Consider the following 11,726-nt stretch of genomic DNA (forward strand, 5'->3'; position numbering starts at 1 on the left):
TAGTGCTTACTATACTATCCTGCAACCTCTGTAGTTTTCAAAATATTATTTTCCAAATTATCATAAAAAGCCTATTATTTTTAAATAATTAAATTAATCCAGAAATATGCATTGTGCTTTCTTGAATATTTTGGCACTAATTCATTATTACCTAACAATTATTATTAATAAGGTAAGAGCAAGAAGCAATGTTATTAATTCAATGTATTTTTCTTGGTGGTTATATCTCCAATTAGAGGATTTTGACAGGGAAAAGGGTTACAAATGTTTTAGATACTGTACTATGTATTTGCATATTCAAATACTGCATACAATGTATATATATATATATATATATATATATATATATACATTGTATGCAGTATTTGAATATATATACTATATACTATATATATATAGTATATAGTATATATATTCAAATACTATATATTACTATATATATTCAATACTACTATATATATATATATATATATATATATATATATATAGAGCCAACATGATATATACCTCCTATTTAGCAAAAATCTACATATCTCACAGCCTCTCACAGAGGAGCCAGTATATGTGATTGTACAAGGATATAAATCCCTGTGTTACCGTCTTAGTTTATTAAATATGTTTTGCCTAGAAGTGATAATCTTGCCACCTCTCCTCTTGCATTGATATTAATATATGAGATAGATAAATACATCATGTGTGTGCCCAGCTGCACTTATAAATAATAACTCAGACATATCTGTCTTCCTACCAAAGAATTTTACACAAAGGCTGATTCACTTTTCTAGTTATTTATCTTAATTAATAAAATGTACTGCATACTCAGCATTATCTGCATGCATTTAATGTAACATGTACATATTAAATATGACATTAAATATTAAAATATATTCCCCCTTGCATCAATAAATAATATGGGAAGTGGCTTTACGGGCAGTCTGGAGAGTTGGAAATACAGTAGCTTCCTGCAACAGCTATTCTATTGTTCTAACCGAATATTTTCTCTTAATCTTATATCACAGCACCAGATACATTTATGACATTGTTTCTGTGTGCACGATGAGTCAGACTCTATGTGAGTATGGGGTTTTGCTCTTGCTCAACATTATAACAGTGGAAATAATAAATGTGTTTATTGCTGAAATGATTAGTGCAGTGTTCGGGCTGTACAGTTTCCTTTATTTGTGTGTTCCTGCATCCAAAGAAATCACGCTGGAACCACCTCAGGCCTGGCGGTTTATTTGAGCACCAAAATACAGCAATCTTGTGAAGAGCCGTGCAACTGACACATCCTGCCATAACATGTGCAATAATTGCCTCCTATCATAACTTCTTTTGTTACTCCATAGAACCACTCCCCATATTACTTCCTGCAGCAAATGGAGAAAATAAGAGCTAATTACCAGGATACAATGACACATATAGCAACAACGATTATAAATATTTACTTATAATTAACTTTGTCACATATTTCTAACATTTTTAGTTTATATCAATTTTATATATATATATATAAATATATATATATAGATAGATAGATAGATAGATAGATAGATAGATAGATAGATAGATAGATAGATAGATAGATAGATAGATAGATAGATAGATAGATAGATAGATAGATATAGATACTTAAAATGTTGATCTACATTTGTATTAAACAACTCACAGTCATGTACAAAAATAATTAAATTATTAAACCAGTATGGTGCAATAATAATAATTATCATAATGATGATATTACATTTGAATATTACATTTGCACTTATATGATATTAAAGAGGCAATAAGCCTGTTTACAGTCAGCAGGCCGAAGCAGCTTGAATTTAAAAATCAGTGGATATTGTACAACATTTGCAATATAATTATCCACTGTTCTTTTAAATATATAGATTTCAAACACAAATTTAAAGCACTGTAGAAACATGACATATGGCAAAAATTGCAATAAAATCATTGCAGCATGAAACATAATTGCAGATATATGGTGACTTTATTAATTGAATTAATGTTTGATTGCTCTACACAATCTAAGTCCAAAGGTCTTGTTGAGAAATAAGGCTCATGGGACAGTATTTTTCATGTATACATATATATATATATATATATATATATGATAGATAGATAGATAGATAGATAGATAGATAGATAGATAGATAGATAGATAGATAGATAGATAGATAGATAGATAGATAGATAGATAGATAGATAGATAGATAGATAGATAGATAGATAGATAACAAAAGTAGTGATGTTAACTCCTGCAGAGTTTTGTCTTTTAATAAAACATGCAGTCTCACATTTACGATGATAGTAAATGGATAGCTCACATTTTTAGAATTAGCATATTTTACTCTTGAGTACATAATTCTTGTTGTATTATACTTTTGTATAAAGAGCAGTTCAATATATAAATATGTTACTTTTGCAATAAATAAAGCATTCCCTCGACTTTTATTCATTCATTATTATTTCAGAAAATAAATACTTTAACTCATTCAATAAAATAAATCAGTCCCAACTCCATAATAATGCAGGTGATTTCATGCTGATAAGTATTTTTCTTTTCAATAAAAATACATCGATAGCAGCGACTATATTCCTCTTATATTTGACGATTATCTTATATTTATTCACTACTGGCTATCGGTAAACATCCACTCCATACATCACATAAAATCAGTGATTTGATTTAATAATCTATCCCAGATTTGGAGATCGAGATTTACGAACTACAAGTCCCAGGCTGGCACGGTCAGATAGTTTTTTTAGTTCCACAATATTGCCCTACCCCCAGAAATCTCCGAAGTCTGACCTAAGCTAATTATGGACACGTCGTTATGGGGGTATCATTCATAACGCAGAGAGGGACGTTTTGTAGGTATTTTCCATTATATAATCAAGATAGCGCGCATCCGTTTAGAACTCTGGGTTGTTGTTTTTTAATTGATAATAATAAAAAACGATCTATATTTATATATTAGTAATTAAAAACGATATGCTCTATACTTGTATGTCTGCAGTTACTGTTGGCAAAAGGAGATCAAGAATAAGGATTTGGATTGTCTGTTGATTTCTGGACTAGCCTTGACCATGACTATGCTCTGTCACGATGACCTTGACATTAAAATAAAACAAATCAAGGACACATAGATTTGATCCTCCAAGGAGACACAACCGGGTGCAGTAGTTGCAGGACATGGCAGTGCTATGTTTATGGACAGACAAGGTGCCACTGGAAGTCTAGACAGCCAGGCTAATGACCGACCATAAACACATGGAAGGAAGTGAATGGTAGTGAATGTCTTTTCTTCCCTTTGTGTTTAGCACTTTCAAAGAACTCAGCTGAGTGCAGCCTCCGTTCTCATCTATGTTATGTCCCCCTGTAATAAGTCGGTGTGACACTAATAGTTGTGTTATACGGAGTGTGGACACTGGACACCAAGAACTGGGCTCATCTATGTGGATGTGTCTATATGGACCGATTAGCACGGAAAGGTAGGATCCTCTGGCCAGGAGAGGTAATACAGGAGACAGGACGTGCGTTTTGTAAGCATCTCTGCTACTGACTGATGTGATTTCTCCTAATATCAACAGAATTGACAACATTGTCTTCTGCTTCTGTATGCTGATACATGATGTTGTACTGGGATTTACTTGCTGTACACTTTACACCGCGATACAATGTGTTCTTAGGGTGATTGAGGGTTATGTCTTCTAAATTCATATAAAATGAAATATGTGCTTGAGCAGGGAATCCTGTGCATGAGATAATTTAATGGAGAAACGATATCCTCTACTGGCCAGGGAGGGAAAGCTACAGTAGCAGCAAGCCTGTTATCTGATAGAGAGGAGCTTCTGACTGCAGACGTTTTTCTATCTCTTTCCTTCTCTCTCTCTCCCTCACCACTCTCTCTTTTTCTGCCCCCACCTCTCTCTCTCTCTCTCTCTCTCTCTCTCTCTCTCTCTCTCTCTCTCTCTCTCTCTCTCTCTCTTTCTTGTTTCTCTATTTACCTTTACTCTTCTTTCTTGTTCTCTACCTTTCTCTTCTTCCACTAATAATATCGTCTCCTACCCACCTCTCTCTCTCTCTCTCTCTCTCTCTCTCTCTCTCTCTCTCTCTCTCTCTCTCTATCTCTCTCCACCTTGGTTCCATATCTATCTATCTATCTATCTATCTATCTATCTATCTTTCTATAAATCTGTCACTTTTTCCACCCTCTCCTACTCTCTGTCACTCCCCTCCTCTCTCCGTCTCTGCCTTTCTTACCATTTATCAATCTCTATTGCAATTATTCCCTCCTATTTCTCATACTATATATATATATATATATATATATATATATATATATACACACATGCATATATATATATATATATATATATATACACACACACTTTCTTTGCAACGCTGAAATTAATAACGGCTGTCTTCCTGCTTACCTGTCCCAGTTACTCTTTCCCTGCTCTTTTTCGTTCCAATCTCTCCCTCCCCCCCCTCTCTCTCTCTCTCTCTCTCTCTCTCTCTCTCTCTCTCTCTCTCTCTCTCTCTCTCTCTCTCTCTCTCTATCTCTTTCATCTCTATCTCTCGTCATGTTATACTCCCATGGATGGGGCAACTGCAATAGTCAGCATTTCTCTCACATCTGTTCTAATTATTAAGTATAAACTATACTTTATCATGACCTTAGATTCAAGGTAACTAGGTCCGTGTACAGATTTTCACTGGCCAGGCTCCAATAGAAAACATGCTGTGTTGTACATTTTTAGCTGTAGGAGTAAACTTGGCAAATTTCTGATCACGGGGTATTTGGACAACCATTCCAACAGGGAAGAGCACAGAGGCTTCCCACTGATTTCAATGAGGAGCACAGTTAACGAGTCTCTCTCTCTCAAAAAAAAAAAAAAAAAAGAGTAAAGACAGAAAAAAAATCAATAAAATAAGGGGATATGTGAGGTCGTAAAGTGGGGGTTGGGTAATGCCTGCTCATCTGCCTCTAGCCACTGCGACTACGACACAACAAAGCAAACTAAAATGTTGAGATTATTAAGAAATTGTCTGCTGTGATTTGTGACTTCCCATTCTTGATTAATATCTGTCTACCAATTTAGATAGATAGATAAATAGATAGATAGATATTTTGTTCAAGACATATCTATCTGCATACACACACACACACACACACACACACACACACACACACACATTTTATTATCTATGTTGTTTTATTTACATTTATGTGTATATATGTGTATATATATGTGTATATATATATGTGTGTGTGTGTGTGTGTGTGTGTGTGTGTGTGTGTGTGTGTGTGTGTATATATATATATATAGATACATATAGATATATATAGATATATATAGATATATGGATATATACTATACCGTTCCATCATCCCAGCTTTCGGTGCCATGATGACTGAGACTATTACTATTACCAATAGCATTGGTAGAATATCTGCCCTTTTTGCTTTGAAAAGAGAGGAATTCGTGGCAGCATAAAGAGAAAGAGGGGGATAACAAAAGATGGTAAATAAAATGGAGCCTTGATCAATAAAGGTTTACAGCTCAAAGCTATTCCTCCTTTGCAACCCTACCCCCTCCCCCTCCTGTGTCTCAAGGGCTGATGCAGAAATTCAGGACTCATACAAAGGGTTCCCTTTATAACCCTAGACAATGACCTTGAACTGGGTCTTTAGAATTTCATATCTTTGTTGTCTTTTAATATGTGTCTGAAAGTCTGCGACCAGTCCTACATTACAGGGATATTGGACTATGTAGACACCCTGTAAGCTATCAGTGATTTTATTCTGACTGGAATGCTGAATCTATTTGCTCTTACAGAGAGGGAACATTTTTATGTTAGAGAATTGCCTTTTAAGGACAAACTTGCAAAGTTGTTGATGTTTTGTCTTCCTCTGAAAAGGGAGGATAGAGAAACAGTTCAGCTGCCAAAACTGTAAATCTAACTCAGATAGTCAGAAGTAATGTTGAAACTATGTACTAAATAATGCATTTTGTACATAGAAATGAATTCATTAGTGACAGTTTTGTAGTATGTATATTTTTTTATTTCTAATACAGAAATATGTATATCTAAACATATCTATCTATCTATATATATATCACAAGTAATAGTGTTTGAATAAACATTAACTGAAATATACATTAATATAAATGTATTGAACAATTACTGACATTGACCAATAATATTTAGAGATATTTGTTACGATAATTGAATCTAACACTATTTACGATATATACACGTTTTTCTAGTTGTTTCCATTGTCTGCATACAGTATGTCGCTGACTTGTATAAGTTTCAGATTATATAAATATAATAACCTGACACAAAATAATTAAACCTACAGGAAGAACCATTTTCAGAAAGTGTGACGATTATTTTGAAAGAATGAAACAAACGAGCGTGTGACTGTGATATATTTCTCACGTTTGCTTGTTTTGTGCTCCATTATATTAGCTATATTTTTTTAATTGTAGTCATTCAGAATTATCCGCAATCATTGTAAAATAAATGATTAACTTCTAATATGTGATAAGGAGCCAAACTTCTGAATACTGGAATCACGTAGGATGTTTAAATAATTGATATATTATTTAAGTGATAAATAAGGCACTTTACTTGGGATAACAGTGTACATTACCTGTATAACGTTTATTATTATTATTATTATTATTATTATTATTATTATTATTATTATTATTATTATTATTATTATTATTATTATTATTTATTTATTTATATATTTATTTATTTATTTTGATATGAGCATGTATTTCCCCCACCCCGATCCAATTGTAAATTTAAACAATCTTGCAATTAAACAATAAATCCCATACATTGTTGTGATAGCCATTTACATTGTTATTGCAACAATGCGTCTCTACTATATTTTTTAGAACGTATTTGACATAATCTTTCTTGGTGCCCAATGTTGTTACGCATAAATATAAGTAATACGCATTGTAATCTATGTAACCCATCGACAGCTATAATGACTGTATAGTTATATTTGATTTTTAAGTCATCTAGCTGATGTAGGCATTGACTTACAAATATATATGTACATACATACATACATACATACATATATATATATATATATATGTACACAGACATATGAGTATGTATGTCTACATGTTTAAGTGTGTGCATATTTTTATTATATGTGAGTGAGATTGTGTGTGTGTGTGTGTGTGTGTGTGTGTGTGTGTGTGTGTGTGTGTGTGTGTGTGTGTGTGTGTGTGTGTGTGTGTGTGTGTTACATATACAGTACGTTGCTTGCTGTCTCTGATCACGGAGCTAATTAGATCATTCATTATAACATTTCTCTTTTTTTGTCGTAAAGATGGAAGTCTAGACACACTTGCAATCATTACTATCTTTATTAAGCTGCAGCACTCAGGTTTATTAATGCTTATGTACAGGAGAAGCCTGGGGAAAACACATGTGGGTGATGCTCTGGGAGAAAACTTATCTGTTTTGTTTTGTGCTCAGTAGCCAGGAAAGGGGCGGGGCTTCGCCAGGCGTCGCGAGCGGCCGCCCACGTGACACTGCCCTGGCCAATGGCGTGCAGCCCTAGGTTTGACTATGTTTAATGTCAGATGGCCATAAAGTAGAAGCTGCCGGCCTGGCCCGCGGAAATGGGAGAGCATAATCTGCTGAATCCGGGCTTTGTGGGACCTCTGGTCAATATCCACACCGGGGACACCTTCTACTTCCCCAACTTCAGGGCCTCTGGGGGCCAGCTACCTGGCCTGCCCTCCCTCTCCTACCCCAGGAGAGAGAATGTCTGCTCCCTGCCCTGGGCATCCGCAGAACCCTGCAATGGGTACCCCCAGCCCTACCTCAGCAGCCCCGTCTCCATTAACCCTTCCTTCAGCAGAGCCTGCGACCTGGCTCGGGTGGAGGAGACCAAGTGCTACTACCGGGAGGCGTGCCCCGACAGCCCGAGCCTGAAGAGGGAAGAGCGGCTGCGGGACAACGTGCTGATGCCCCTGGACAGCGGGATCCCCAATGGGATGAGCAGCAGCTTCCACAAGTACGACTACAGCACCGCAGCCGCAGAGCCCGTCCCCCAGGACCCCCCGTCCTGCCAGTCCCTGGAGTCTGACTCCAGCTCGTCCCTCATCAACGATGCCCCCAAGCACCAGAGCAATGGAGCGGTGACCATGGCTTCCCCGGGTAACCCGGCCAGCAGCAGCCTGCCTGCCAGCGGTAAGAGCGTGTGTGCGACCCGCCTGCTGCACAATGCAGAGCCCCGGGCTCAGCTTCCCTCACACTATGGGGATCCAGCATGGGATAACCTCTGGTGCTGGACCAACACCGCTAGGGGTAGCCCGAAAATACCTTCTTGCTTTATTAGGTGATTCCTGTTTTATAAGGGAAAGAGAAAGGAGAGGAGGGCTGGAGCCATAAACATGTAAATATCTCATAAAATCGGGACACTCCAGTCACTCATAGACGATTGTCACACATGTGGAGAGTCCATTGTCCCTATACTCACTGTGTATAGTATGACTGTGTGACTACCCATGTATGTGGGACAATTGCTGCATCTTTCCACTACAATCAGTACTGTTGGTTGTTATTATTATTATTATTATTATTATTATTATCATCATCATCATCATTATCATCATCTATGTATCTACACACACACACAGACACACACAGACACACACACACACACACACACACACACACGAACATACACACGGATTTTGTATGTGTAGGTTACTATATTGATGAGGTGTTTCGTAGAAGAGATGGCTGTACTCCTGCTTATGTGTAAGGACTGACAACATTACAGCATAACCTATTTTATATGACCAATGTGAACATCCTATTTGTTGTAACATTTTGTATAGGGGCTCCTTGGTACCCCATGCACACCAGATCCCGCAAGAAGAGGAAACCGTACTCCAAGCTCCAGCTGGCAGAACTGGAAGGAGAGTTTATGGTGAATGAGTTTATCACTAGACAACGGAGGAGAGAACTGTCTGACCGGCTGAGCCTCAGTGACCAGCAGGTGAAGATCTGGTTCCAGAACCGGCGGATGAAAAAGAAGAGGCTCCTGATGAGGGAGCAGGCGATGTCTTTCTTCTAGCCCTGCATGTATGCACAACCACCCATCCCTTCACTGTCATCTTAATGAGAACTGTACATCGCGCAGATCTGAGAATTAATACGTGTTGATTTCCTATACCAGCGATGACTATTTAACACCAGAAGCATACATGAAGGGGATGGAGAGAACACTGAGGTAATATGATGATGATGATGAAGATGATGATGATGATGATGATGATGATGATGATGTACAGACTTGGTGATTTGATGCAGACGTGAGTGACACATTCCTTTCCAAACCACAGCAGGTCTATGGATGGCTTTTTCATAGTCCTTCCAGAGTCTGTCATCATCAATGGCTTTGTACTTGTTCCAGAATCAGCTGAAATGTCAATAAAACTGGTCAGTGTGTATCCTCTTCTTGTTTAGATGACTACAGCCCTTACCCTGAATGAACTTTGTTCTGTACTTGAGGAAGGGACAAACAGCCTGCTCATTGTGTCATATCATGCAATATGTTATTCCAAACACACACTGTGGATCTCACCAGCACCAGTCTGAGTTCTGTCATCGTATTGAAGAAATGGCGCAGGGGACTCCAGACACATCCTGCAAACAATACTTTTTCCAAAGGGAAAACATGTTCTCTGGTCATAAGTCTGGGGCAGGTTCCGTGCACCAATGGTGGCTGCCAAATGACTGTGCTGTGACTGTGAAACCGGTGCTATTTCTAATACACATGAACAGATATAGGAAAAATGAAGGACCCCCTGTCATGATCTGAAATCATCCGTCATTTTGTCTACAACGAAATAGTAGCTTAAGCCTACTAATTATAACAGATATTTCAATAATATCCAAAGACAGTATTACATTATAATGTCATTGTGTCTATAGATTTCAGCATGTGCACTTATTTGCTGGCATACAGAGCAAACGATTAGTGATTTATTTTCTTTTTTTCTTTCTTTTTTTAAATCCCAGCATTTATTTTTCTTTTAAATTCATGTTTATCAGTATATATGTATGTGTGTATATATTTATTTTATTGTCTTGGATCGTGAGTCCTCTCGATGTGTGCTCCCAGCATATGACGCTATATCAAATAAACATAGTCCTATTTAGAAACAGTTTAATTTTCGAATAGTGGACATCCCTTAATATATTGCCTTTTTAAATAACAATAATATGTATAATCATATTGAGGAATACTCTTAGTTTTTAATCTTATAAAATATACTTTATGCAATCAGTAAATTATTTTTATTTGGCCATTTAAGAAAAACTGACATTATTAAGACATTTAAGCAATCATGATTAAAGAGTAATTTGTAGCCCATTGTACAATGAGTGTGTGGTGTGGTGTGTAATGTGTATATCTGATTCTACACAACGTGTGCATCTGTGAGTTTAAAGTGTGTGTGTGTGTGTGTGTGTGTGTGTGTGTGTGTGTGTGTGTGTGTGTGTGTGTGTGTGTGTGTGTGTGTGTGTGTTTACAAGTGTGTATGTTTTCAAATACGAGAGAGAGAGATTTTCCAGATAAGTAACGTCTCGTTCCAAGCTATGTGGTTGTGTTTCCAGTGTGTGTCATTTTTTTTAAACTGGTAATTGTGTATGTGTGCGTTTCCAATAAGTGTTTCCCGGTAAGTGTGCGTGTGTGTAAGTGTGGTTCCAATGAGTGAGTGGGTTTCCATGAAATTGTGTCTGTGCGCGTTTGCAGTAATTATTTACAGGTGTGTGTGTGTGTGTGTGTGTGTGTGTGTGTGTGTGTGTGTGTGTGTGTGTGTGTGTGTGTGTGTGTGTGTGTGTGTGTGTGTGTTGTTTTTTACAGGAAGTGTGTGTTTGTGTAGAAGAAATAAAAATCCTACTAATAAATGTCAGGTATACCTGTCATTACATTTTTATTGAGAACCTTTTTGAGACCCTTTGCCAACAAATTGAACAGAGGACCTCTTATAATCCATACAAAATGTTATCAAAAATATAATGCACTTAGTAGCCTGAAAACCAAAAAGTGAATGAAATATAAGTATAGAGATGAAAGAGGAATCAGGGGGAGATAGCACTGTGTGGGGTTTTCTCCACTGCAAGCTTTGCTCCATTCGTTTTATTTCATAGGGGATTAATTTTATTGCAAACCAGCAATTTCTGGGATGTTTAAATTACCACCACGTGCTTCCCTTTACGTTCACGGTCATGGCCGGGCAGAACTGGCTAAAGGACTCTTATTTACGATCTGCAAAGGATGTAGTCGATCCCAAGGAGAAAAAAAAATACTGAATGGGGGCTGTTTTTTATCAAGTTTTTTTTTTTTTGTTGGCCCACACGGATTGTTTCAGGCCCCTCATAAGAAATGTTTGTAGAGAGATACCTTATGCAGGGTGAATAATGGACACCCCATTTGTGTGGAAAACCCAATGAACAAATCACCTTAATTGCTAGCTCAGTGACATGCTGTGTTTTAATGCAATCCAGGAGATCTTTTTTTTTGTTTTTTGTATTTACTAGAAATCAGATCAATTGGGGAAACGCAATTAAATATAAGAGACTATATTGCTGAAGCTGCAGTACAAACAGTTCACTCACGGCCATTGTCAGTATAGGAATCTTGTATGTCAATGTGATCTTG

General features: G+C 37.0%; 1 protein-coding gene across 1 annotated transcript; it reads left to right on the forward strand.

Annotated features, from left to right (window-relative positions):
* Positions 1 to 7,668: 7,668 nt before the first annotated feature.
* HOXC12 (homeobox C12) lies at positions 7,669 to 9,134 on the forward strand. Its single transcript, XM_063957061.1, has 2 exons — positions 7,669 to 8,242; positions 8,896 to 9,134. Exons 1-2 carry the CDS (start codon positions 7,669 to 7,671, stop codon positions 9,132 to 9,134), a joined length of 813 nt encoding a protein of 270 aa, XP_063813131.1.
* Positions 9,135 to 11,726: the final 2,592 nt, after the last annotated feature.

This window comes from Pseudophryne corroboree, chromosome 2 (genome assembly GCF_028390025.1).
Source record: "Pseudophryne corroboree isolate aPseCor3 chromosome 2, aPseCor3.hap2, whole genome shotgun sequence".
In the NCBI taxonomy this organism is placed as follows: Eukaryota; Metazoa; Chordata; class Amphibia; order Anura; family Myobatrachidae; genus Pseudophryne; species Pseudophryne corroboree.

Coding starts and splice junctions, on each gene's coding strand:
- HOXC12 (XM_063957061.1), top strand. CDS start 7,669: ATGGGAGAGCATAATCTGCTGAATCCGGGCTTTGTGGGACCTCTGGTC. Junction 8,243..8,895: donor CAGCAGCCTGCCTGCCAGCG/GTAAGAGCGTGT, acceptor CATTTTGTATAG/GGGCTCCTTGGTACCCCATG.